At 48.4% G+C, this 27,528-nt stretch overlaps 7 protein-coding genes across 7 annotated transcripts; 2 read left to right on the top strand and 5 right to left on the bottom strand.

The window, feature by feature from the left end:
• Positions 1-1,220: 1,220 nt before the first annotated feature.
• On the top strand, positions 1,221-1,475 carry EDB93DRAFT_1070928 (uncharacterized protein; the record flags this gene model as incomplete). The annotated part of the gene is made up of 1 exon (XM_041444970.1): positions 1,221-1,475. A coding segment is annotated over one exon (255 nt), but the record flags the coding sequence as incomplete, so codon positions are not given.
• Positions 1,476-1,940: 465 nt separating this feature from the next.
• Positions 1,941-3,406, bottom strand: EDB93DRAFT_1254034 (aspartic peptidase domain-containing protein; the record flags this gene model as incomplete). The annotated part of the gene is made up of 6 exons (XM_041453554.1): positions 1,941-2,177; positions 2,229-2,347; positions 2,399-2,532; positions 2,586-2,910; positions 2,965-3,078; positions 3,127-3,406. The coding sequence occupies 6 exons, from the start codon at positions 3,404-3,406 to the stop codon at positions 1,941-1,943; spliced, it is 1,209 nt and encodes a 402-aa protein (XP_041303994.1).
• A 2,478-nt stretch (positions 3,407-5,884) lies between these two features.
• On the bottom strand, positions 5,885-6,904 carry EDB93DRAFT_1254033 (uncharacterized protein; the record flags this gene model as incomplete). The annotated part of the gene is made up of 4 exons (XM_041453553.1): positions 5,885-6,383; positions 6,447-6,653; positions 6,712-6,818; positions 6,860-6,904. 4 exons carry the CDS (start codon positions 6,902-6,904, stop codon positions 5,885-5,887), a joined length of 858 nt encoding a protein of 285 aa, XP_041303993.1.
• Positions 6,905-15,741: 8,837 nt separating this feature from the next.
• Positions 15,742-17,237, top strand: EDB93DRAFT_1242414 (uncharacterized protein; the record flags this gene model as incomplete). The annotated part of the gene is made up of 9 exons (XM_041452009.1): positions 15,742-15,822; positions 15,879-15,951; positions 16,003-16,240; positions 16,296-16,363; positions 16,414-16,496; positions 16,546-16,596; positions 16,650-16,823; positions 16,884-17,075; positions 17,133-17,237. The coding sequence occupies 9 exons, from the start codon at positions 15,742-15,744 to the stop codon at positions 17,235-17,237; spliced, it is 1,065 nt and encodes a 354-aa protein (XP_041303992.1).
• A 373-nt stretch (positions 17,238-17,610) lies between these two features.
• On the bottom strand, positions 17,611-19,094 carry EDB93DRAFT_1091773 (NAP-domain-containing protein; the record flags this gene model as incomplete). The annotated part of the gene is made up of 5 exons (XM_041446381.1): positions 17,611-17,715; positions 17,770-17,892; positions 17,947-18,122; positions 18,171-18,660; positions 18,735-19,094. The coding sequence occupies 5 exons, from the start codon at positions 19,092-19,094 to the stop codon at positions 17,611-17,613; spliced, it is 1,254 nt and encodes a 417-aa protein (XP_041303991.1).
• A 2,383-nt stretch (positions 19,095-21,477) lies between these two features.
• Positions 21,478-22,880, bottom strand: EDB93DRAFT_1303459 (Gpr1 family protein; the record flags this gene model as incomplete). Its single annotated transcript, XM_041454719.1, has 4 exons — positions 21,478-22,085; positions 22,139-22,292; positions 22,551-22,723; positions 22,780-22,880. The coding sequence occupies 4 exons, from the start codon at positions 22,878-22,880 to the stop codon at positions 21,845-21,847; spliced, it is 669 nt and encodes a 222-aa protein (XP_041303990.1). The 3' UTR covers positions 21,478-21,844.
• Positions 22,881-24,645: 1,765 nt separating this feature from the next.
• Positions 24,646-27,233, bottom strand: EDB93DRAFT_786409 (auxin efflux carrier). The gene is made up of 8 exons (XM_041457474.1): positions 26,767-27,233; positions 26,619-26,706; positions 26,497-26,569; positions 26,304-26,444; positions 26,140-26,243; positions 25,222-26,090; positions 25,136-25,169; positions 24,646-25,088 (listed from the first exon to the last, which is right to left on the bottom strand). Exons 1-8 carry the CDS (start codon positions 26,823-26,825, stop codon positions 24,954-24,956), a joined length of 1,503 nt encoding a protein of 500 aa, XP_041303989.1. The 5' UTR covers positions 26,826-27,233; the 3' UTR covers positions 24,646-24,953.
• Between the last annotated feature and the right edge of the window lie 295 nt (positions 27,234-27,528).

The following is a 27,528-nucleotide window of genomic DNA, read 5'->3' as shown; positions in this document are numbered from 1 at the left end:
ATGGAAGTCGCATCGCGACAGGTTCGTATGATAAGACTGTCCGTCTGTGGGATGCGGCAACAGGGCAGCCAGTCGGTGAGCCCTTGCTAGGGCATACTGCAGAAATTTACTCAGCCTCGTTCTCTCCGGACGGGACCCGCATTGCGACTGGTTCTGCAGATAACACTGTCCGACTGTGGGATGCATCTACAGGGCAACCAGTTCAAATTGGTGAGCCCTTAGGAGACCACATCAATTCCAATTACATTACCTCAGTCTCGCTATCGCCGGATGGGACCCGCTTCGCGACCGGTTCAAAGGATGGCACTGTCCGGTTGTTGGACGCAGCAACAGGTCACCTAGTTGGTGAGCCCTTGTTGGGGCACACTGCTTATGTCTTCTCAGTCTCGTTCTCTCCGGACGGGACTCGCATTGCAACTGGTTCTGCAGATATGACTGTCAGGCTGTGGGACGTAGGGACAAGGCAGCCAGTGGGTGAGCCTTTCCGTGGGCACACCGAGTCGGTCAAATCAGTCTCGTTCTCTCCGGATGGGAATTGCATTGTTTCTGTTTCGGACGATAAGACAGTCCGGTTATGGGATGCAGGAATTGGACAGCCAATTGGTGAGCCCATGCGGGGGCACACAGCTGAAGTTTTGTCAGTTTCATTCTCGCCGGACGGAGCTCGCATCGCAACTGGCTCTAGGGATGAGACTATCCGGTTGTGGGGAGCAACTACAGGGCAGCCAGTGGGTGAGCCCTTACTGGGGCACACTCGGTCGGTTTACTCAGTCTCATTCTCTCCGGATGGGACTCGCATTGTTTCTGGTTCGTACGATAAAACTGTCCGGTTGTGGGATGCAGGAACGGGGAAGCTTGTTGGTGAGCCTCTGGAGGGGCACACTCATGTCAACTCGGTCTCGTTCTCACCAGATGGTACTCGCATCGTTTCTGGCTCGACAGATAACACTATCCAGCTGTGGGATGTAGCAACGGGGCAGCCAATTGGGATGCCCTTACGGGGGCACACTGATGAGGTTGTTTCAGTCTCCTTCTCGCGGGATGGGACTTACATCTTTTCTTATTCATGGGATGAAACTGTCCGGGTGTGGTATGCAGCGATTGGGGAATCAATGCAGGACCTTGTCGAAGAAGACTGTCCACCATCCTCCCCGCATGGGAATTACATTCCACATTCAACAGCAGCCATCCCCACACCCGACCCTACGAAAGATGATTTTATTGCCTTTTCATCAAACTTGATTCATGCACTACGCGACACTGCTGAGCTGCTCGCATGCACCCCCTTTGACGACTACACGTTTGTGCTGAGAGGCGATGGATGGGTGTTAGGACCAAATAATCAGCTCTTATTCTGGGTACCACCCGCTTCTCGAGAACCATTTTATAATCCTCGGACTGCACTAGTGATACCCAGGGGCGGTGTTGAGCTTGATTTGAGCCGCATGGCACATGGTACGCACTGGCAGCACTGCCGCAAGGAGTGAGTCTACAGTGTTTTACGTCCCTTACAGTTAATCAATTTGGACCTTGTAGCTCTTGACTACGATAGTCTCGTTCCGGTAAATTGCCACTTTGTCGAGTACGATAGAGTGTACGGTTAATCCATAGCGAATGATGTGATCTGATATGCGGTTATGCGGTCGAGCAAAACGATTGGAGAGAAGAATGTGTTCAAGGCGCCTCCCGAAGTGAAGTAAAGAAACTGAAGAAGGTCACAGCAGCAGTGGCGAAGTGCTTGGATATTCTAGATTCATTTGGCGTCGGTTGCATGCAGCACATGAGGCGCGGAAGAACATACGAAACTTGAAGAATAAATGAAAATGAGGAAATGTACGAGTGCCAGCTGGGATGCAGAAAGCAGTAATGAGAGGCGACTTTTCAAATTTCGACAAGGAGTACATATACCAGATATCCAATACCCAATCAAAAAAGTTGCATCAATTGGTGGTGGCAGTCGTGTATGCGGTCGTGGCAAAACCGACTTGAGAGTTGGTGGTATCGAATATGGAGTAAAAGCGCTCAAGGAAAGTGTAGCCGTTGATGAAGTCGAGACCTTCACCACTGGGAGTGCCAAGGTCGTTGATGATGAGGTAGATGTAGTTGGTACTGCCACCGATATAGGTGTTAAGGGCACGAGGCCAGATCTGGCCGTTGGGGGTGAGAGCATAGGTGTTCTGTGCAAAATGGTGAACAAGGGCATTAAGGCTTGAGACAGAAGGGCTTACATTGCCGACATTGAAGTTCAGGTTCATGAGTGCACTGTACTGGGTAGATGTAATGAGGAGAAGACCAGTCGTCTCGTCCTCGATAGCACCGGTTGCAGACTGGTACGCGCTGAAGGCGTCTATAGAACACTGGTCAGATTAAGATCGCTCGCTGTGCTCGAGATACGCACTAGAGGCAATGAGGATGAGAGTAGTGCCAGTGTCAACAATACCGGCCGTCTCAGACAAGATGGTCGTGGAGCCGTAAGTGATGCTCTCGTTGATGCCCCAGTAGTAGGATGCGGGTTCAGTGGTAGTAAGAGGACTGAATTAAGCCATCACTGTCAGTCCGGATTGATCTGAGCCGCAGTAACTTACGTGTACGCAACGGCACCAGTGTACTTGGTAGCATCAATTCCACCGAAGGTGAGCTCTCCGTTGGTGTCTGACTCCGAAGTTGTGGGCTCGAAAGAGACACCAACAACTATCTGCGAAATCATGTCTTGGATATATAGGTTGTCAGTGACAGTTGGGATCGTCGCAGTGGGTGGTGAACCTCCCAGGATACCCTCTGTCAAGTCTAGGGGCCCGATGCCAATGACACCGACGGTGATGCCCGTAAAAGTAGACTCGGAAATAACACCGATTGGCTGCTGGATGATGGTGAGATTACCGAGAGTGACGGTATCGGTGTACTCAGTTCCTAAAGATGATAATCGTGAGTATTCTCAACTTGTGGTATCGATGTATGTCATACCAGAACCGTAAGAGCTTGATATAGGCCGTCCAGTGTCAACGCTAGTGCTGGTCTTCACGTACGAGGCAGCGCTAACCCATGTGAGTGAGCTACCAGTGTCGACAAGCAAATTATCTGTAATAACACATTAACAGGCGCATGTTTTCTAATTGTTAAACCTACAGATCGTGGCGGGGTCGCCAATGCCAACTGCTGCGGTGTAGCATACAACATCATTTGTTGCGACAGTGTTACCAGTACGACGGCTGAGAGTGTCTCTGTCGACAGTTTTGAGAGCGGTCGCGCGAGATTGGTCGTGCTGCAAGAGGTTGATGGTACCACCAGATGTGTTTAGCCTTCTGGCGATGGGGAGAGTAATGGGGGAGTCACGAATCTCAACCGGCGATGCCGTGATGGACAAGGCTAGGAGGAGAATCGTCAGCAGGGATGCAGCTGGGAACATGATGAAAGGTAATGATGATCACACTACATTTGGAAGCCCATTATATATATCATGATGCTAGCAAACGTTAAAACACTGTAAGCACGTGGTTAGTCTCATCCCCAGAGGACTGAACCATATGGAACGCACCCCCCGGGTGAAGAAAGCGAAAACAATAATAACTAAATAATCGACTTTGTGCGCACATCGGAGCGACATTGCAAGACAGATAAACTGTTTTTGGCCGTGAGGAACAGGAACGGCATCCATGAGGATGCACTGTTCCACCAGTTTATTCATGGACCAATAGTTGAGGAGTGCTTACCATACATGGTGAAACTCGCGAATGACTCGTACAAGGGACTCCCCCACTCGGACCCGAGGATGCGCTGTTCTACCGGTTCATATAGTTAGGAAGGATTTACCTCATGCGATAAAGCTGCGCGCATGACGAGTCTACTTTGTGACAGTACATCAAAGGACTGGTGAGCCGCAGATGATTCAAGTTGTACCAACAGCCCCAAGCTATTGAACTCGGCCAACTTAACTTGTGGGCCCAGACAAGGTGTCTTCTTATCCGAACTGTAGACATTCGCATCATACTAGTTTATTCGGTTGACTCTATTTGCAGAGTTATGCCTATTCACTACATCGAAAAACGTGTAGAATAAGATCTAGGGGCCTGCGTGAGCTTAAGCCAACACTTGCGAGGCTCGATATCACACACCTGTGTTTGATAATGTCGCTATGAGCCTCTCGAGCAACACATAGTCGGATAGTCCCCAAGGGAATGATGCTCCCTCACCAAGTCCGAACTGTCGAGGCAATCCAAACTCCGACTCAACTTTGCTTCCTAGTCTTTTCTGATTCGGACTTAGTGGTCTAGGTCATTAATGCATGGTACTACTTTGATATCTTATTCGTTACATGTCTGCGATTTGGCTAGGCTAGTGACCCTGCAATTACTGCCAGTGTCGACAACGAAGTGACGTCATCTTGGTTTATACTCGTACGGCCTCCTACTACTAATATCAACAATTGTTGCTCATTTCGACAGGCTCTCGAACGCCAGCTTAGTGGACCATGAGCAAGACTAGGCACAGTTGATCATCCACATGACTTGAGCAGGACGAGAATATGTCCAAAAACAACTGTACTGATTGGCTCCGAACTAGGTATCGCCGTCATCATGATCTACCCATTGTCATGACGTGCCGTTCAGGCTGCCGGTTCAATCTTGAACCAGCTCCGACTGTCAGGTGAAACCTGCGACACTCTACTAACATTGGCGAGCTCACTACAGCCAAGACCACGCGAGCCTGCGTTTGCTTATTTTACATTCCACTTCAGTGTTCAAGAGTGTTATGTTAGTATCGATCACAGGCCTAATCCTCGGCCCAACCCTCTCGCCGAACGAACTACTACATCGAGAACTTGCCGGAACTAGCTCGTGTTGCTGAAGATAATGGATCATTAGATGCATATAAATGGGTACCCTTCATCTCAGCTTAAGTCGACTGCAATCTAGAACTCGTGCGTGACTCGCCCTCTCCTCGCCTAGGTCCTTCGTCATTTTGTTTTCCTTTCTCATTGTTTTATCCAGCGCGCTCGTATACTAAAATATTCTTCTCCTTTCATCGTCCAGCGTGCATTTCTCTAGATCTCTTCACAACTGTATCGTTTATCATTCTGTCGATAGCATCTTCACCTTGTCTTGCTCCTCGTCCGTGTCCGACCGCTACCTCGTATAGTACCGACTACATTTCGGCCTGGTCATGACTCACTTGTATCATCCCAGTCCCCTGTTGTACACTGTTTCGCTTCACATCTTACTGTCGCGAGTTTCTTACACTCTTCCACTCGGTAGTATATTTTCCAGACAATGCCGCTTACTGTTTCCTCAGTCTTGCGATATGCGCTTCCATACCCTACCTCTGTTAATTCATGAATCAATCTACTAGCTCTGCCCTGTGTCAAAGGGTGCTCCAATGAAAAGAATCGTTGTTACCAGGTTTTAAGCCCCGTCGATCTAAGAGAAACTCTGTTGTGTACACCACTTTCGCCATGATGCACATCCGACAAAGCATCTGTACGTGAATAAATGTCCAAGTGTGATAAAAGGTAAAAAATTATTTGTTGGCAGGTTTCAAGCCGCAATCCAAGAGAGCGGATGTCTCATCTGTTCTTGTACTGTACGTTGGTCATGTTGACTATTGAAAACATATGTTGGAGGATCCGAGTCCGTGTATGAGTGAATGCTACTAAATCGAATCAATTTCAAAATTTCTCCGATGAGTCCTACTGAACATGATCTCGTTCGAATGGTAAATAAAGTTCGTTACATAAATCATATCCATATCCATAGGTATCATATACGAGTAGATAAACTAGCGCCAAACTTTTCTTCACAGATCAAACTATTGGTGTCCATAAACTCACTACTCTCCACTCCGCTCATCCCAATCAGATCCAGTCTCCGAAACGATGTCCATAAAATCACTACTCTCCACTCTGCTCATCCCAATCAGATCCAGTCTCCGAAACGATGTCCATCGGGTCATGCGCGTCAACGATACGGCGGTAACGGCCACCTGCGCGTACATCCAAGGGACGGCCTTGGGCCAATGCCTCGTTGATGTAGAATTGAAGTGTCTTGGGACGCCCGAGCTGCGGCTCGTCCATGTCAAAATGCATGGGATGCATATGTTCTGAGAAGGGTTCGCTGCAAACAGGCGACAAGGGATGATCATTGATCATTCTACGGAGTACAGTAGGGTCCTGCTCCTGCAAAATCTCATCGTATTTGGGATGGGCTGGCGCCAGAGTCTGGACGGCGACGTGGGACGCAACTTCACTAATGTTTACGAGTGATTTGTATGCGGAGCGCGAGAGTACTCGATGAAGGTAGCGGTGGTTGGGAAGAGGGGGAGCAGGGGCGGATGGAGGAGGGATGTTTGAGCGACCAGCATTGGACTTGGTGCGGATACGTTCTGCCAGTCTGACAATGCAAGTATGGTCGTTAGTGATCTGCAGTATACTTGCTGAAGCTTGATTAACATACCTCTGCTTTACGTTCTTTGAATTTAAAGAAAGCGCTTTGAAACCACGTCGAGGGACGCGCTCAGTTGGTTCAGGGGAATAGGAAGACTTGTCCAGCAAGTCTGTGCATGAGTCGACGTTTGCGTCAGTCGGCCCATGGTAGTGTGTGTATTGCGAGTATGTCATTGATTTGGAGTGCTTCAGCGACGCCTTCCGGTCATCGTTGGACCTGAGGTGTATTAATTAGTATGACGACGACGAGTAGAGCACGAGAACGGTAGACTCACTTTTGGAAAATGTTCCTGAACGAATTCATAGTTGATATAGAGAAGATGCAACGTTGCAAATACTGTAAGGTGGTAGTGGTGGTGGTGTGTTTGATGGTGAAGGTTATCTGCATGTCAGAATTTAAATGCTGGGCTACTGTGGACGTACCATAACATCCACAATCACGTCCACAATCACAAAGTAATTGCCCATATCCGGAGGCAATACAAGTGCAAATGCTCTTGCGAATACTCCGATTGCTCACCTAGGATCAAATCAATGCCACCAATGTCGCTGCATTTGTATCACAAAGGTATAATATACAATTACCAGCCAATTATAGAGTACAGCTGATACATGCGGGCCAAATGAATGCATCACGCGTCTTCCTCGTTAACCTCTTGACCTCATAGCTTGAACACGCGATAAAAATGACCTGCGATAACCATCAGCACGATGAATTTGATGCATGTAATACAAAGATGGGGCATGGTATGTACAGGGACGCTGAACAAAACAGCTAGCATCCTCCTTCGACCGTCTCACTTAATAAGACTACTCAGCGTACCTTTAAAGCGCAGATCTGACCGACTGTATTTTATTAAACCAAGCTGCCCAACACCGATAAAGACGCTTCGAATCTCAAGCAATCTAAAGGTGATATAAAAAGTCAAGCAGGTATTGCTATCAATTCTATCAGAATTACGCACATGGTGACTATGAGAGCCTCTGGTCGATCATCGACAATGAGCGCGATGGCAATTTTTCACTACGGGATGAAATCGTAAGCTCTACACATTGCCGCCTGTAGCAACGCGCGTATGCAGTTACTTGAAGGTTCATGGATAATCTATTCAAATGGCATTATGTTAGCAATACACCGTGCACGGGCTAGTTCGGAAAATATTTCACCATGAAGTATGTTTGGCTTTGTTAGGGACGGAAGCTCGAGCATCCTCATTAGGGATTGCCATGTCGATCAGGCTACTTGGGAGAAAAGAGATACGATTCTCAAATTCAGTATGTAGTTAACAGAGTGATATCGATGAGTATGATTAGTGGCTTACAGATGTTGAATACAAAGTACCAGCGATGCTAAAATCAAGGGTTGAGACTCTATTTGCATAGTTATGCTTATTCACTGGATCGTAAAATGCGTATAATAAGATCTAGGAGCCTGCGTGAGCTTAGGCCGAACACTCGCGAGGCTCGATATGACACACCTATGTTGCTATCAACCTCGAGCACAGATGCTCCTTCACCAAGTCCGAACTGACTTCAACTGAGGAGGGGATTCCAAGCTCCGACTCAACTTTGTTTAGCGAGCGACTTAGTCTCCTAAGGTGAAGTCTAGACCGCACTTAGTGGTCTGGCATGCCCTAACGTTGTGTGACACTTCTGACTGACCCTGCACCACTGGTACTACTTTGATATCTCATTCGTTACTTCCTACAAGTACCTGCGATTTGCCTAGGCCAGTGACGCTGCAATTATTGCCAGTACGCAAATATAATTTTTTTATAAATCGAGAACCTATTCTTTGATGTCAAGTCCTAATGAATAGTGATCGACAACGAAGTGACGTCATGTTGGCTGAGAGAGGTGCGTAGTGCGTCCTCCTACTGATATTAACAATCATTGCTCGTTTCGACAAGCTCTGGAACTCCAGCTCAGTGGACCACGAACAAGACTAGGCACATTTGATCATTTTCAGATAAATCCAAACTTATCCACATGACTTGAGCAGGATGAAAATTTGTCCAAAAACAACTGTACTGATTGGCTCCGAACTAGGTATCGCATCATGATACCACTCGTTGTCACGACGTGCCGTTCAGGCTGCCGGCTCAATTTTAAACCAGCTCCGACTGGCAGGTGAAACCTGCGACGTTCTAAGGCGCGTAGGTGAGTCATGTGGTTGAATCCCGGTTGTACAGTGAGTCACGCTATTATAGTCACAAACCAAGGCGCTGCAGCGATCGACGTCTCTTTTGCAAGGTTCTGTCTCAGGCAAACATACTCTGACAAACATAGGTGCTGTCAAAGCATCAACGACGGCGAGGAGGGAGGAACACATTTTCTGCGCGGGGTGACATGGAATCTTCTAAGGACGATATCTCTACCAGTGTAGGACGACGACCAACTTTCATATGCTGCACTATCTATGGGCACGACTCTGATCTATTTGGCAGAACTTTTGGTAGAACCTTGGGAGCGTATCCATATGATTACGACCATGCCACATTGTATCATAACCTGCCCAGTATCTTCTTAATTGCAGAACGCTCGCTCGAATCACATGGCTCTCATCCCAAACTCTCACTCCTCGCTTTATCATTTGAACTCGCAGTCACTTTGCCAGTGCAGTGGCACAGTTGAGAAATTGATGTTCATTCTCATCGATGTTTTCAATATGTACTCGGTCGATATCTCACGTCTTTTTCTCATTTACTTGTTACTCCCTTGTATGCAGTACCTGCAATTCGCCTATACCATCGGTGACCCTGCAACTGCTGCGCAAAGATGATCAGGTATCTTTCAGAATTTGATACTCATCCTCATACTTGGCATGCGCTAGGTCAAAAATCTCTGGTGCACAGTCGCAGTCATCACTGCTCCCTCTACAGTTTTAGACGATATCAAGTTGTTCCACATACCTCAATGACCCTCTGGAAGACAAGGAGAAGCCTTGACGAAATTAGTGACTATCAACTAACGCTCTTACAAGTTCCTCCTCCTAGACCGTCCACCCAACCAACACTCGCTCGATGAAGACGACCACTCTCGAGCTCCCATGCTACACTTTGATGTCACGTACCGCACACGGTGTGATATGTATCTTTAATTTATCACCAGCCCCTTTTTCACATTCATCATAGCGTGCACTCAGGCCGTATGACCTTGCGCTTTGACTGTATAGCACAAAATGACACGTCTGTACTGACAATGATCGGCGACGAAGTGGCGTTTCATTGGCTCCATCACACAAAGATCTACGAACTAACTTTCGATGCTAACGTTAGACTAATAGAATCAAGCTGCCTAGTGCATTCCATCTTCGTATAATCTCCCACCAACAGCAAGTATCACTATCACTTGTTTCTACAACTCCTCGAACTGAATGGGCCCACGAAATTAGCTAACGACATTTATGGCCTCTTTCCAGAACAGCCCTACATAAAATTCAAAGTCAACGCCAGAACTACGGGAAATCGGTGGGGTACTGGCAAATACGGTGGCGTGGTAGTTGTAGTAATCGGTATGGTACCTCCCTCCTTGTTTCGCTCAGCGACATGGAAGCGCATTCTCAACACATCAATAAAAATAAATAGGAAGAGGCCTCAACGTCCTAAATGCACCTCACTCCAAATCGCATCTCAATAACCAAGCAACATGCTTGAATCGGCACCCGCTGAGCAGACCCTTGGGTATGTAGTCATAGTCGAACGTAACCGAAGTACTGTGTCATGTAGGTCTGTTGCTGGGTGTTCTCGTCTGACCTTCCTCGAAATGGGTAATACTGTTCGCGTTCGACCAGCGTGTCATGTTGAAGGATGCGCTGAAATGATGCTGTAATGGTCAAGGCGATAACTCCAAGCGCCCTGCTTCATGACAGGTGTGCACAACGCGTACTCTCCCATCCCTTCAGTGATACATCTAGCGGACAGGCCTGCCTCTCCATCTCCGGCTTGGCCATATTATGTGCGGGAGCGCCCCAACCCAACTCAGCCTGCTTCCTGTGGTCCACGCGCAGTGTCTTCTTATCCAATCTGTAGGCATTCTCATCACATTAGTTCATTCGGTTGAGACTATTCGCAAGATTGTGTTCATTGACTGCATTGAAGAATAAATGAAATAAAATCTAGATGCCTGCGTGAGCTTGAGTCGAATACTCGCATCAATATCACACACCTTCAATATTCCATGTTGCTACAGTGTATCAGCAAATCCATCACAGCTCCAAGTCTGAATTCCATCCCCCTTCGTCTTCATCACTGTCTGACTCAATCTCCTCGATGCCGCTGCATGCTACATGGAATCAGTACAAAGACATGCTCTAAATTTGCGTAATGCAGAGGTACACACAGTCTATTGGTGCGATTAAAAAGTTACCTATCCCAAAAAAGATTACATACCATGTGAGGGCGCGACTTGACCTAGTCGGGGGTACGCCGAGGTCTCACGAACACGTTCTAAAAACTTACGCTGGTCATGTTAGGGTCAACAAGGCAAAAAGTTGGGCAGACGAGAACACACACTTCCTGAGAGGGGGACATGGTGGTGGCACGGTCAGCGTCGGCGAGCAAGCTCGAAACACGAGATCACGCACTCTCTGAGAGGGGGACATGGCGGTGGCACGGTCAGCGTCGGCGAGCAAGCTCGAAACACGAGATCACGCACATCCTGAGAGCGGGACATGGCGGTGGCACGGTCAGCGTCGACGAAGAAGCTCGAAACACGAGATCACGCACGTACTGAGAGCGGGACATGGCGGTGGCACGGTCAGCGTCGGCGAGCAAGCTTGAAACACGAGATCACGCACCAACTGAGAGCGGGACATGGCGGTGGCACGGTCAGCGTCGGCGAGCAAGCTCGAAACACGAGATCACGCACCAACTGAGAGCGGGACATGGCGGTGGCACGGTCAGCATCGGCGAGCAAGCTCGAAACACGAGATCACGCACATCCTGAGAGCGGGACATGGCGGTGGCACGGTCAGCGTCGGCGAAGAAGGTCGAAACACGAGATCACGCACCAACTGGGAGCGGGACATGGCGGTGGCACGGTCAGCGTCGGCGAAGAAGGTCGAAACACGAGATCACGCACCCACTGAGAGCGGGACATGGCGGTGGCACGGTCAGCGTCGACGAAGAAGCTCGAAACACGAGATCACGTACCAACTGAGAGCGGGACATGGCGGTGGCACGGTCAGCATCGGCGAGCAAGCTCGAAACACGAGATCACGCACATCCTGAGAGCGGGACATGGCGGTGGCACGGTCAGCGTCGGCGAAGAAGGTCGAAACACGAGATCACGCACTCTCTGAGAGGGGGACATGGCGGTGGCACGGTCAGCGTCGGCGAGCAAGCTCGAAACACGAGATCACGCACCCACTGAGAGCGGGACATGGCAGTGGCACGGTCAGCGTCGACGAAGAAGCTCGAAACACGAGATCACGTACCAACTGAGAGCGGGACATGGCGGTGGCACGGTCAGCATCGGCGAGCAAGCTCGAAACACGAGATCACGCACATCCTGAGAGCGGGACATGGCGGTGGCACGGTCAGCGTCGGCGAAGAAGGTCGAAACACGAGATCACGCACCCACTGAGAGCGGGACATGGCGGTGGCACGGTCAGCGTCGACGAAGAAGGTCGAAACACGAGATCACGCACCAACTGAGAGGGGGACATGGCGGTGGCACGGTCAGCGTCGACGAAGAAGGTCGAAACACGAGATCACGCACCAACTGAGAGGGGGACATGGCGGTGGCACGGTCAGCGTCGGCGAAGAAGGTCGAAACACGAGATCACGCACCCACTGAGAGCGGGACATGGCGGTGGCACGGTCAGCGTCGGCGAGCAAGCTCGAAACACGAGATCACGCACATCCTGAGAGGGGGAGGTGCATCATGATCTCAGCTCAAGATTGCTAACGAAGTTCCAGGATGACATACAATTTGCTCGACATGAAAGTTGCGAATAAGGCGCATTTCTGCGCTAGTCGTCTGGTTGGAGTCACTATTGGAGGGTCGCGCGCTTCTCCGATTGATACCGGCACGAGTGATCTGGAAGCGTCGTTGGCATTCTCGACTTCTCATCGTTAGGCGCCATCAGGAGCTAGAAAAGAAGCATACTTACCAATCAGTCGAGCGAACAGCCCGCTCTCGATTTTCAAATTTCACAGAACTGATGTCAAGGTGATTCACAGCGCCGCAAAAATGACATCGGTAATCCACTGCAGCGAGTGATCGCATCTTCTGTACAATGGTAACCCTCATCACAATCTTCGTGCCTGGTTCAATACTTGACCATTCTTGGCATGTAAGCGGGGTTACTTGCGTGCCCCTGTCAATGCACAGATCGTACTTTCCTTCTTCTATATACCGTCTTTGAATTTGGGCTTCCATCTTATCGCGCTCGAACAGTAATCGGAGCATGCTATTGAGTTGCTAAAGACAGATTAAGGAATGAGCTTCCACGAGAAGGATTTCGAATCCAGCGAGCGGACCTGATATGAGGTGCACCAGTCCACGGATATTGAATGCTGGTGGCCTGTTGCATCTACCAGTGTCACGCAGCCAAGCGCGACAGTTCGGGCTAAATGCGATGCAGATGATGTCTCGAAGGACTGAAGACCCTCCTCCCGCCTCCGCGAAATTATAAGCAGTTCACGTGTTTCACGTTGACTTTGCATTTGGGACGACCACTAACCATAAAGTGAGTAAATGCGAGAAATGTTAGGGAGTAGGACACAACCAAACACTCTATTAGATAATTGTTGATGTCAGTCGAGCATCCGGTGAGAGCTTGCGTGACAGATGTGTATGCGAGACGACGTTTTTGCAACTTTTTCAGGCGGGTTGAGGTGTCTTGCAGCTTCCTGAGTGCCGCTCAGTGTCGGGTAAATTCAAACGTAAATTTGAAAGGGGTTCACCGGGCTAAGAGGTCTCTGCGAGAATGTTCAAGAGGATCCAGGGCAGTTGGTGCATTGCACAAATGGCAGCATAGTCGATAGAGTCGTGATGTCAAGTCGTCTAGGGCTGCCCTGTTCTGACCGCATGTCTGTAATGGCCATTCAAATACAGAAACACCCCCATAATTCAATAAGCGCTCACATCTATAACTTTAAGGATTCCTAACAATCCGCCAATAGCCGCATTTATTGGAGTCCCGGCAAGTGGAATTACACCCGTAAAAGGCTGAAACAACGACAAAGCTAACTGAGCGATGTCGCGAGCTTCATGGGTAGGGGATGCACCCCAAGGGTACGGTGTGGAAGGAAAGCCGGTAGGGAGTTCTTGGAAACCAGGTTTACTGCCTGCAGAAACGGGATTAGAGATGTCTACAGGGATAGAGCTATCTCACCCTCATGGTCAGCAGTTGCCAAGCCATGTTGTGTGCGTCCTTGGTTTTCAAGGGCATTTTGATTAAATGGCAGTGTCAGCAGAGGATAAGTGACTGTCTCTTTGCGCGAAGATTTGGCTAGGGGAGACTAGAGGATAGGTGGAGAGTGAAGGAAGGAGGGCAGGAAAGCGGTTGAAATACTTCACCGATTAGGAAGCCATGAGGTATTCAATGAGGCTGCTGGCTGTGTACAACGTACCCTAGCCCAATTCTATCAATCAAATTCATACAAAGCCACGAAAAGTTTCACGGAAAGTTCCGTATCAGCATGAGGTGCATGACTTTTTCATTTGAAAGTTTGTTCACGTTGTTTTAACCGTTCTGTCGACGATTCTTGGACTTCGAAGAAGCTTCAGGCCTTCAGGAAAAATATTGCGGCTGCAAGTTGCAAAATTATGTAAATATTTATCGATCGGAAATCCTGCGTGAGCAACTGACATTACATAATATTATTACCTTAATTCCAGTCAACCGTACAGTCTCAGGGCCTGTTGAGTGGAGTCAAGAGTCTAAAGACTATTATCGTCCGACGCTCTATCATTATGCGACGCTTCCAAATGACACTACACTACCAAGTATGCAATCCATGCACCGCCTCAACTTCATCAGCCTTTTCTAATGGGTACCATTTTTCGACATCTGGACCAGATGGACTTCGACGGTTTACTCGAATTCTGACTAACACGACTTTTCCAACCGACTACTACGGGGTGTACGCAATGCTTGTCAAGGAAGCAACAGTCGTCCGTATCTTGTCGGGACAGAAACTTATGCATTGTCAATTATAGTAGCTGCATAGTACCCGAATCTCCAACAGCAGGAGACATCCCGATCGATTGCTAGGAGCTGTATATAACGATGGAAGCCGGGCCCATCGAGAGTCATAAGTGATGTCAAATGAATGACAAGGTAATGTCCTGTTGAACCATGTTGTCCGCTGCGTGGCTTTCCTAATGTATTCTGATGGATCTAGGCTGATAGGTCTGCGATAATTCACCATTCACTGAGCACATTACATCTGTGACGTGGCAATATTCTCTTGATTGGTCTTCTCTTAGCGGAGCACGCTGGTCTATCTCTATCTTGACGCCAAGTCATCGATAATAGTAGTTGCGTCCATCAAATATTGACCTCTGTACCATAGATTCTCTCAGGTCATATATGAAGGTAGCATCAATCTGAACGTGATGAAATTGTCGCCCACGTTCTGGTACACACATTCTCCCAATTGCAGTGTACTGAATTTCGTAGTGTCTAGGTTGAGACAAGCGAACGACACCCCAGGCTTGGAACGAAAACCATCGTGTACGTTATTCTTAAAAAGTTGAAGGACGACAGTGGAAAGCGGTCAGGATCCATTTCCCAAGTCAGTATCGTGACAGCTCCACCAACTCTGAGTCAATGCGCCACATGATACATGGCGCAACGCCTATTGCGATTAGGCCATTGATATCTGCAAAGCACACATGATCAGTCCAGTTGAATGGAATGAATATACCCGGCCCGTTTTCGACCAGGCGTTCTAAACTTACAGAGACGATCAGCTTCTGGTCAGTGGCACATCATATTCACACATCATACTAACCAGGGACACTGGTACATTCATCGCATGCTTTGAAAACCTCATAATCAGCGGGTCCCTGCGTCACTTTGCGTCATTCACTCCCAATAGCTCGCCTGAACCTGTTATCTCCTCGAGCTGCAGGTGTCTTCTGACCAACCTCCTATCACATTGCGTGTTATTATTGTCGCGCACCCCGTGATATCCATTGCAGCGATTGATGAGCCATTTGGCCTCTAGATTGCAACGTCAACGACAGGCATCGGAGTTTCACCCCCTCCAGCGCTATGCAACATATAAAGGGAGTATCGCGTCCCAGCTCATTTGCGTGTTGTTCATATTTCATCGACTCGATCAGTTGTAATGGCGCCTTCAGTTTCTGATATTGTACCCTCCGTCACAGACGCCATTGCAGATCTCAAGTTAACGGCCACACAACAGGATGTATGTTGCCCACGCGTTGTAGCTCTCGATGGTGTCTCAACAATGCCTATTTACAGAATGGCCCTTCATACCCATTTTACTACCCCTATTATGATCCGAACGAGAAGTTTCCTCCAACGCAAGTCTACGGTATGTGAACGTCGTCAGTCGAAGGAAGCCTGGAACTGACGTCGAAGATAGAGCACACAGACCCCGGTGCTAAGGCGGACCGTGCAAAGCCACACTTGTTAACGCCCGAGGCAAATATCAGCCATCTGAGCCCCTTTCTCGGGACCGAGATCTCCGGCGTGCAAATCTCCCAACTGAGCGAAGAAGGTCTCAACGAGCTCGCTCTGTACGCCGCGGAGAGAAAGGTCCTTATCTTCCGCAATCAAGACTTCAAAGATATAGGAGCTGATAGGCAGATCGAGATCGCCAAGTGCGATATCCTTCGTTTGTAATGGGCGTGTAGACTCATGGTATTGGTTTGTCAGGTACTTTGGACGAATTCACAGGCACCCGACCTCGGGGAATGTCAAGGGATACCCAGAGTTTCACGTCGGTGAGGCTGTTTATCGCCACGGCTCTCTCCTATCCTCACTTCAGCTGTAGTTTATCGGGGTGCTGAACATGACAGGCTGAAGGATATCCTACCCGACGAACGCATCAACCGAACCCAATGGCATTCCGACGTCGTCAGTATATACAACTTTATCTCGCCCCTTTCCTAATGTCCGCATATAGTCCTACGAGAAACAGCCCGCAGGAACCACATTCTTCTTCATTCTAGACCAGGTACATCTTCTCCCCTGTCATCGCTATCTGCGCCATACCTAATTTTAGCGCAGCCAGAAGTCGGTGGGGACACGATGTTCGCATCTCAAGTAGAGGCATACAACCGTCTTTCCCCCGAGTTCAAGAAACGCCTCGAAGGTTTGCGCGCCGTGCACAGCGCCTCTGAGCAAGCAGAGTCCTCCCGCAGGCGTGGTGGGGTCGTGCGTCGAGAGCCTATCTTGACCGAGGTAAATGAGATCTCCTCCGCCTTTCGATACCACACACGCTGATCTCGTCTCGTCGTGAAGCATCCTCTCGTTCGCCGGCACCCTGTGACTGGGGAGAAAGCACTCTACGTGAACCAGGGCTTCACGCGCCGCATCGTCGGCTTTAAGACGGAGGAATCTGAGTATCTCCTGAAGTTCTTGTTCGACCACATTGCAAAGGGCGCGGACTTTCAGATTCGTGCGAGGTATGAGCCTAGCACTGTCGTTGTCTGGGTGGGTGGATTGCGCTTCTTTCTCGCGCCTAGTCGCTGAAACTTATCTCGTCTGCAGGACAACAGAGTCACTGTTCATTCCGCGACTGGAGACTTCAATCCTGGTCAGAGGAGACATGCGGTTCGCCTCACTCCCCAGGCGGAGGTTCCTATCGAAGCGTAAACACATGATGAGCATGTACATGGATCTGTGGACTTTGAATATATTTTATGGGAAATATACAACGGTCCTAAGTAGTATACATCGCAAACAAAAAGGAAGCCCCTACGACATCCATTGGTTACGTTCCATTATGCTAGGTGCAAACTCACGTAAGACCTTTATACAACACCCCGATTAAGTAGGGTCAGTAGAAGAGATTCGAGCAACGACGGAAAACTAGTTCTGCGTCAGAAAAAAAATGAGAGTTGCACAGCAAGGTGTGTTTACATGTAAGCACAGGCAGGAGAAGATTGTATTAATTCATGTCAACGATGCAACGACAGAAATTTTGGAAGGTGGTGTCTCAAATCGTAGAGATGGGATGGATGTTCGCCTACTGCTGCTTGCACTCTTCGGGGTTGACAGCACCGGCACTCGAGCCGCCGCGGCCTTTGGGAGGGCCGCGACGTCTTGGCAACTCAACCTCAGAATCAGAATCCTTGATAGGGATGAGCCACAGTGGGTGACATCCAAGTAGGTGGGAGGATCATACCTCGTCGTCGAACTGACCGTCCTCATCTTCATCGTCCAACTCATCAAACTCGTCTTCGTCCTCATCCATAATATCGTACTCAAGAGCTTTGCCAGTGAAATAATCAATGGCACGCGGGATGATCTGGAGCATTTATCGTTAGTCAGCAATGTTCCGATGATTGCGGGAGTATCTAACCTTCTCCTTCAGGTCCTCGCCAATCTGGTAGTCCATCTCCAATTTCTCCTCAAGTTCAACGAGGTCCTCGTCTTCCATATCTTCGCCCTCATTTTCAGGTGGCACAGGTGGCGAGAAAAAGTTGAAAAATGAGTCAGTTGGGCGTGCTTTGCGAACCAGTCGCGTGCGATTTGTGTCTAGAGAAAATGATGAGATGCGTTTAATCGGAATACGAATGATCGTACTCTTGTTTCGTTGTTTTTTGATCTCGAACTCCTTCGTCAAGTCTTTCTCCTCTTTCCACTTAATCTCCGTACCGATCGCGTGATCGTACACGAAGTCACCAGTGTAGCCTACTTCCTCCTGATAAAGGTAAGTCTTATCAAGAACGTTATTCTCGAAGTAATCGTTTGGGCTGAAGACAAAGCTGATCTTGAATCCGGGTTTTGGTGAGTCGCTAGGAAGGTAGGATAACTGAATGTCAACGAGGCTCTTGAGTGCACCAGCATCTCGTTCTGTGATGATCTCTGAGAGTCCGACATGATTACGGAGTGCCGTAAGCCAAAACTCTGGGATAGCTGCCGGTGCGCCTTCATCAGTAGGAAGTGGCGTGTATAATGGATTATCCTTCAGAGAAGCTTGACTGCCAGCTTCGATCTCCTCCGCAGTAGCTTGAGCAGCACCCGAGATGATCGCGTTTCTCCGCTCATATAGAGGTTTTTGAAGCTCGAGGTACTGATAGATAGAAATAAATAGATCAAAAAAAATCAGAGAAGAACATAAGTTATAAAAAAAAAATAGAGGCGGACCTTCTTCTCAAGTTCCAGGCATTCACGCTTATACTGATTTTGCAGCTCATTTTGCTTGACCTGAACCCCTTTCAAGGCCTCTACACTCTTCTTGACGTCGATGGGCAGACTCTCGATATACCCAGAGCTCTTTCCGACGAGATCTGCAAGACGACCTTGAACGAGACCCAACATCGCTGCCTGAGCACTCGTCATCTGAGTAGAATCTTCGTTTTCATCTTCGGCTGGTTCATTATCTTCCGAGATGTCGGGGACTGTTGGACGCGAAAGACCAGCAGCGATTGGAGCGTGCGTCAATGGCGTGTTCTGTGGAGTCGGTGCTGTGATATCGCCATGAGCAATGGGCACGTTAGAGGACATGATGGACAGATAGAAAAGAGATGGCCCGTAAATTTGATGTCGAAAATCAGTGAACAAGCGCGCAAAATGTAAGGCAAGCGGAGTTTCGGTGCATGCCGGTCGGGTTAGCCGTTCCATGATACTGCCAACTCAAGGCATGGCATCGACGGTGGTTGGCTGGTGAGGTGACATGCCAGGGGCCTTGGGGCCTTTGAATTCTCAGGTATGGTTTTGCGCTATGTATGAGAACACGCTACTTACATCATATGCAGCGGATATAGACCAATCTATGCCTCGTTTCTTGCTTGATTCAGCCATCATGGCTGGTTTATGAGGGCAGCTTGCCATGGATGGCAATCATAGTCACGATCAAGGTGGTGCCGCGCGAATGTCGTGAGGATGTATAGCCTGCACCGCTTATGTACCCTCCGCCCTCCATGTTCGCATGGTTCGGCTATCAAAACACCACCACTAGCATCAACATGCAGATTTGAGTCAGCTGGTCAAAGTGAACAGTATTGGATTGTTCTTCTCGTGACAGATGCTGTATGAGCCGCCACCAAGAAGCGGTAGTGTCAGTTCCTCGGCCACCCGCGATGACCAGTACTCAGAGTTGGCAAGCTTATGGCGTACGTATAACATCTTATTACCCTGACGCTTGTGATGCTTATCCGCCAAGGGATGACATCGCACTTTTACGAAGTTTATTTGAAAGCATGGAAACAAGGTTAGTTGGTCATTTCACCACTCGCACGATGTCTTCTCCTCCCTGACCAGTGATTTTACGTTACCCCTTCTCCTTCCATCAAAAGAATCATCATCTTGGGGTTTCAGGCGTTGCTTCTTGCTGGCATGAGGTTCTAGTTGATTCATTCCCGCTCATCATCAATCCGCTAAGATCTCATCGCCCATATACTGGTCATATTTGGTATGAATTTTTGTCCCAAGTCATCGCAACCGAGAATTGATCCTATAATGTCAACACATGAGGGACGTGTCCACGTTCTTCGGAGCTGGGGGCTTAGTAAATCCTTACCACACCATGCGTCATAACGACTTCTTGACCAGTATGACGATCCTCCGGACTACCACATGGTGCATACGGCCTGATCAAGGTCGCTCGTTGATTGCACATATCTTATTACTGACCTAGTCTGTCGATAGCGTATCTGACGTTCTGATAATCGATCAGGTTTGCATGGTGAGGCCCTGTCAAAGCCCCCCTGCAATACCTCCTTCCACTATCACGGTCTCAGACTTGACCGTAGAGGCACCAAGGTGATGTCTGTGCAGGTCAACAGGTACATCATGGCTTGAATTACTCAGGCGTTATGAGGCAACTAATCGCATAGGTGTTCCAGCCCGTTCTTGGCGTCGAACCTGTTATCATCGACAACAAAATAATCAGACTCACAAGCGCAGACTCCTTCAAATTGCTTCTGACACCCCTAAGCATCCGTGGAACAGAGCACGCACTGTCAGAGCTGGGTATATATTTTCTTGGCAGGGGTAGCCGTGCATTTTTGAGTTTTTCAAGTCGAACTCACACACCGTTTCTCTTATCCCCTGACCTGGGTAACGTTTTTTGACTGGGTGCTCTGAGAAGGAACCGGTCCCACGCTCAACACTTCAGTCCCAGACTCTACTCAACATATATCACCCGTGCGCTCCAAGGTGCCTAGCCGTACATTCGAGGATCCAATCAAAAGTCAACCTTTCACTTCACACAGTACATCGCAACCGAACACGTACCTGACGTATCATGTCTTTCCTCCAGTATTACATAAAAGATTGTGGGGGGATTGTGCATGTGAGATGTAACCGACGCATCTGCCCGATCGCGTCGGATTCACTCAGCTTGCGGAGAAGAAAATACACACTGTATCGCCTCCACAGCCAAGTCCGTCTCATCGCGTATTTTGCAGTCTCCACCCTCATTAGCCGAATAGGTCTGGATGTACGATGCGGCCGCTACGCTGGAAATGGTATCGTTGGTTTTTATTCGCGTCGCCCAGCGAGTGACGTACATCACGTCTAGCCTATCTACTAGACCAATTAGAATAGACTTCATACCAGATTATCGGAGCCATTAAAGGACCGGGTACATATTGGGGGGACGGGGAACTCCCTAACTCCATCACTGATCTCCAGGCCACGCCTTCAAAATTGAAAATACACCTTCAGGGAGTAAAGTAATCTTTTTGGCTGTCTCCCCCTTACACTGATTGAAAATGCTTCCCCATCAAGCACCACTCTCCATTGCTCGAAGCGGGGTAAACCCTAGAACCTGAGAGCGGAGTGCGATATTTATAATTGCCATCACAGAAGCACGCGTGATAGTGGAGCTTGCCAAGGGCGTTGGCCCTTCATATATTTTCATTTTATACATCCGGGGTTGGGAAAACTTAACCGATAGTTCCAAGTTCGTGGTAAAAAGCTTCCATCGCTCGCTCGCCTTTCACGTACGTCAAAGATGTTCAATCATCGCATTGCTAATCGAACGTGGTAACCAAAATGTCTGAAATGTGAATGTGCGGGGACACATGGGAATCCAAAACCAAAGGAGTGATTTACAGGTGGGGGACCGTAAGGAATAGTTATGCGAAATGTGCTGTCAGATTGGAGGGTGGGTATCGCAGGGCATTAAAGGATAAAAGTGGAATGATTGGAAGCTGACCATTTTTGAGGGAAAGACTGAAAATAGCTAAGTCGAGTGTCCACGATGCAAGATGTTGACTACATCCTACACGAACTTGATCAGTCCCGACCGCTCAGTCTAAGCGTTCTTGCTTGATAGTGCCCATAGGGAGGCCAAACCAACTCTCTCCCTTCACTAGCAACTCTGAAAGACCACAGTAGTATGCAATCATTGCCGTAAGGAGGCCGAATCCACCGCCAGCCTTGGAAAGGTTGGCCGTGCCTGTCCAGGCGCCGGCAGCGAGGAGCACAAACGTGATGCACAAGAAGAACAGAAGTGCAATGAAGCTAATGTTACGGCGTAGCGCACCAAGCCTATTGGGGAGGCATCAGAAGTTATATTAAAAATCCAAGAGAGTGCGACGCACAGGAGCAAGAACGTGACCATAAACCAGGTGATCAGGTAAATGCCAACTGCCTGATTTAGTTCATCAAGATTTTCCCCGTAGGCAGCGATAATTCCAGAGCTGGGTATGTAGATAGTGGCGTATGACATCCAGAACGCGCCGTAGGATGTGAAAGCTGACCAACAAAAAGTCAATATTGCAATTTAGTATTTGATGGAATCAGTGAAATAAATAATATCAATTAATGCAGCGCCAGCGTCATTGCAGAATAATTTTCCTGACATCGCATTGGTAGAACAAAAAGTGGGTAAGCTCCGATCTAGATCACACGGCCACAACAATCACGCCGCGGGCAGACCAAGCAATAATACACGTCCATGACATACAACAGCCACGGCAGGAACAAGACGCCAATAACAAACGAGTCACTAACCTGTTGCACCAAATACGTTGCCGCGCGGAAACTCCCACATACCAGCAAGAAGCTGAGCGAGACCACCACAGAAGCAGGCCATGCCAACGACTACATTGGGAAGAATGACACCACGGGCGTTGACGTTGTAGAGAGACAGAATGAAGGTCGTGGACGCGAACGAGAATAGACCACTGATGTATAAACAAGCTTAGAGCGGCGGCGGGCGCGAAAAACACGGTGAACTCACAGTGCAGCTGGGTTGGCGATGCGCGTCGAGGGAGGGGCATTGGACTTGGACTGCCTATCATAGATCTGGTGGCTGGAATTAGCCTTCTCGATGTCAGACATGATGATGGAGAATGAGCGAGCTAAGACAATGGGCGGAAGGGAAAGAAGTTGACTGACGCGGACAAAGTTGAAAATCGATATCGAGCCTGCTATTTATCGGCAAGAATAGATACCGAAAAAAAAGTAGAATTGATGATGACTTAATTATGTAACCTACTGAGCGGCATATTATTTATATACCCATTTATGCAAGACCACTTTGCGCCACGCCACCGCGTGACTCTTTTGGAGGTCTCTCTGTCACTTACTGTAATATTTTAGTATTTGCATCCGCCTATTATTTAAAATACTAACGGCCGGAGCAATTTCTGTATGCACGATAGTACAAAGTCGCTAGGCTCCGAGTCGGAAATACATTGCGGTCTTGGCAGTTGCTTACCCCGGATTCACTTAATAACTACCTCCATCACTGATCATCACTGGGGCAAAAGCAAACGACCAGCGTATCTGAGACAAAGCACCGTTGAAGCAAGTTTTACAGGACCCTCTCTTATGTACATCTTTTTCGGCCCATCGAGACTAATTATAATGAGTCATGGTGCTATGATAACTATAGAAACTCGCTTAATACAATTAGGTTAATGGAGGGTAATGGCAAGTGCTAGAATATCAAATCTTTCTCTGCAGATTCACCAAAGCACTGCAGTCTGCAGTGACATGAGGCATGTCTCCTCTCCTCATGATTCAGAATGACGTCACGCGTCTTTTCGTCAGGCCGCTGACAGCTACTTCCATATCGATAGGCTGCCAAGTCTTATTCTATTCCCTTTGTGGACCTCGACAAACAAAAGGGTCTCGCTTGTTGTAATAATTCGGGCGCGCGAAGTAACCCAGAATGGCAAGCTTGGAACCCGCTAGCCCTCGTTCACGCTCATAAAATTAGTCACCCTGCGACAAAGTGTCCATCTGTCCCCCTCGCAGCGCACGACACAATATTCTGGTACCATAGTGATGCATCACTAGACATCATCGTCTTCTTGATTAACCGTTCCCGTGCTAATTCCCTGTAGTGATGCAGGCTCAGCATCACTCAGTAACTATTTACTCGGCATGCGCCACTCAGGGCTTGCACTGATTGACCCTTACTCTATTCATCAGCGCGACGACTTTCTCGTCCTACGAATAACCAGGGCTATGTGAGGGAGTGGTATTGGGATCATCTTGCGTGGCAGTCAGAATGATTCAATTACCACTCCCACATATGTAAGACCTGTAGGTCGAGTGCACGATCCCTCATGTCTGACTCCTACACGCAGAGCGTCAATGTCAATGCGCGGCCATTTTGGGGATATTTCACGCGCCCAGATATCGTAACAAACGGGACCCTTTGTTTTTTCGAGCTTCGCAAAGGAATCAAAATGAAGTCCGGCTCTATCGACATGAAACCAGCTCGAAAGAAACAGAGAGTTTGGAATTGTGGTACGTCTAGAGATTCGTTTTTGACTGTCACTCCGTAGGACTCAAAATGTCGAATCCTCAATTGGTACGCATCAAGTCTGACTTAATCACCATTACCCACGCTGGTGTAGTAGTATGCATGAAGGGTCTTGACCTAAAAATTAGGAACGTCTGCCCAAACTTCCCTGACGCGCACGTTTGGTGGGTAAGTACGCAATCGTGAAAATTGGTAACCTCTTTTTACTTGCCACTAAATAGAAACCTTTCAGTCATCTGGATCGCACAAGGCGTGTTTCTGCCCGTGCTCGGCGTGACGGATATCTCAATAGTCCGTTCTAGATCGTCGGAGGGTAGAGCGGCCCCACTGCCACAACTCGTTCGACAGCTGTCACCAGTTCACCCTCTGACAGCTCTGTAGCTACCACCGTTCAATTCTTGATCCGATAAAACAACTATAAGCCAGTATCATCATCTTCAACCGTGCTATCAATTGCGTTCGCCGGTGCCGACATACAGCGCATACATCTATAGGGGTCGTAAATACAGTTACAGGCGCTCCGGTATATTCTAGAATCTACGTAGTACATGTAAAATACGGACTTGCCAGGAGAAAAGAACATGCGTCTATCAGCTTAACAGCACACAACGCGATTCATACATCCCCACTTCAGGGCATCATCCAAAGAGAATATGAAGCGTCAAGGAATTAATGGCCATCATCGACAGAAACATGATGATGTACTGGGGTATCAGAAACGCCGACAAATGCTCAGCATTGCCCGTCCCAGAGTACACTTGAGTCAGAAGCACCTAAACGCTACTCAATATTATGGTCAAGACGAAGAATGAACAAATACCTGCATGGTCCCGGTGGGTAAGCACGACATGAAGCTAATGCCAAAGGTCAGATTTCGTTCAGTCTCATATGTTTCAAGGGACGTACATGCAGACGAATCTGAGGACATTGTTGGAGGGATCTATCAGTCCGATATGGGTGAATTTTTGGCAAATAAGGATGCCCAGAACGGGTATCACGACGAGTTTGCCGATAGCCAAACTTCCGATGGCACCGAGAGGGAGGGAACGCCACTGGTTTCGCGGGATGTGTAGTCTGGCAAGAGCAGACCCAAGGATAATCAGACCCATCGGTACTGATGCGCCACTAATAAAATTGGACGTTTTCATGATAATGGCGAGTGGAGGTTGGCCATCGGGCGCTGAAGGTATGTGGGTTCCTGGAACGCCTGGAACAAAAAGTGCCTTCAATGGAGGAATAATAGCGATGATGAATGAGATGATGATCGCCAAACACGGGGGGTTTACGAGGGATCGCAGGAATCCAGAGGCCCGACAGGAAAACTTGTTGAACCAATGAACTTGCGTTACCTCAACGTGCCCGGTAGTCGCGGAGATTTTCTGGGCTTCGTCAGTCAGAAGCGGATTGGGCTGGATGGATGCAAATGAGGGAGAACTAGTAGAAGTAGGCAGATGTTCCTTCGGTAATGTCAATACTCCGATTTCTTCCTGCTCCGGCGGGCTATAACACGTGGTGACAGAGTCCTCGTGTGTGAATGTCACACGAGGAGACTCTTTTTCGCCAGTGCTATTTTGACCGACTTCGGCATGAATTTCCTTGACTGGTGGATGATTAAAGAGAAAGATCCGCCCGAGATACATGAATCCAGCAGCTAGTCTCGACAGAGTCTTCGAGTGCTTGGCATTCAGCCTCTCCTTGACTTGGTCATTTTCCAAGTCGGGACCATCAAAATCCATCATAATCCACCGATGTCCTCCAAGAGGAAACAGCGTGACCTACGGATGTTGTAGTGCATGGAGGTAACTGCATAACCGATATGCTTACGGAGGTCACCAGTACAAAAACAGAGATATAGCTCACTGCCAGGTTCTGATCATGGGTTCCATTGAAAGGGGCTGACACCATTACACTCAGGGTCATAGACATAGCTAATGCAAACAGGCGTCAGATAAAATGGAATGTACGGCAAAGGGTTTCGGCGAGCTTACGTATGTCACCGATATTTGCCCACCCTCCAGCCACGAGAATTCCATGGCGGAATTTATGGGGTACCCAAAAAAGTTGCTTGATGGTCCACGACAGGATTATACCAAAGAGCATATAGAGCAGCGCAACGATAAACAGAGGGCCTGGAAATAACCTTAGCAAAAACAGACGTAAAAAATACACACAAAATCGCACCGAGTTCAGCCATGTTTGATGAGCTGAACGATGGTACAATCGTCGAGAACATCGAGTTTGGCGTCGTAACATTCTGCCGATCGATCAGTCGTGCATCCCACCTCAATCAAAGATTCTCGTACTATGATGACTAGCCCAATCCCGCGAGCCCCCGCGGCAGGTAGGAGTCCTGCCTTCGTGACTCCAAATCCGCATCCTACGCACAAGAACCTGGAAAAATGACAAGAAGTGTGAAAAAAGCGCAAGGGCAACTTAGAAAAGGATCATCACAGGCGTATGAGCGGTTGGACAGAAATCCAAAGCAAATCACCAAAGACCATGCTACTCATGATCCCTTGTGATTGTGGATGAATCGCGGTTCGTGATACAATTTCAACGAGTCGAAGGAACCAGTTCAGAGACTGTCCGTCTTCAATTTAAATGGGAGAGTGAAAAGGAGGTTTGACCAATACTCCTCTGGACCGTGCTTATATGCAGGTACGGCAAGGACTTCCCTATCTTTGCTGGCAGTTAGAGACGTAAGACTGAACAAAACTCTGGATTTGCAGCCTGAGAAGCGGACTATCAGTCTGTCGTATGTCGATGTCATGTCAGCAAACGAAATTGCAAAAAGATTGGAGCATGTCCACGCGACTGTTTGGGACGCTTCCATATAAATTAGTAGCTAGTTTCACTGACGAGGTGCACGAATGTAAACCCTGAGCAGGGGTTACCATATCTTGCAAAATGCTGCCGCAATTCAGCCCTGAACCAAATTTTGAATTCGAACTTTTCCAAACCGAAGTGCCGTCTGCTTAGAGGTTTGACATGGGATGTAGAACCAAGCCACAACTAGGTCTGATGGCCGTTCGAACCCAGCCAGAACCATTCTCACATTGGAAGCCTGTCGGTCGATGCTTATGTTCTGTGAGCACTGACAATCAGTGATCGACATCGATGAAACTAACATCAAGGTCACCTCTTAACTTTATCAAACTTAAATCAAATGCTCAGCGGCTTTTAATGTTTATCAGTTGCAGAATATACTTCGAA

This window comes from Suillus bovinus, assembly GCF_016758785.1.
Source record: "Suillus bovinus strain UH-Sbo-P2 chromosome Unknown EDB93scaffold_67, whole genome shotgun sequence".
Classification (NCBI taxonomy): domain Eukaryota; kingdom Fungi; phylum Basidiomycota; class Agaricomycetes; order Boletales; family Suillaceae; genus Suillus; species Suillus bovinus.
The sequence above is the reverse complement of the archived record's forward strand: the minus strand, read 5'-3'. Positions and strand labels throughout refer to the sequence as shown.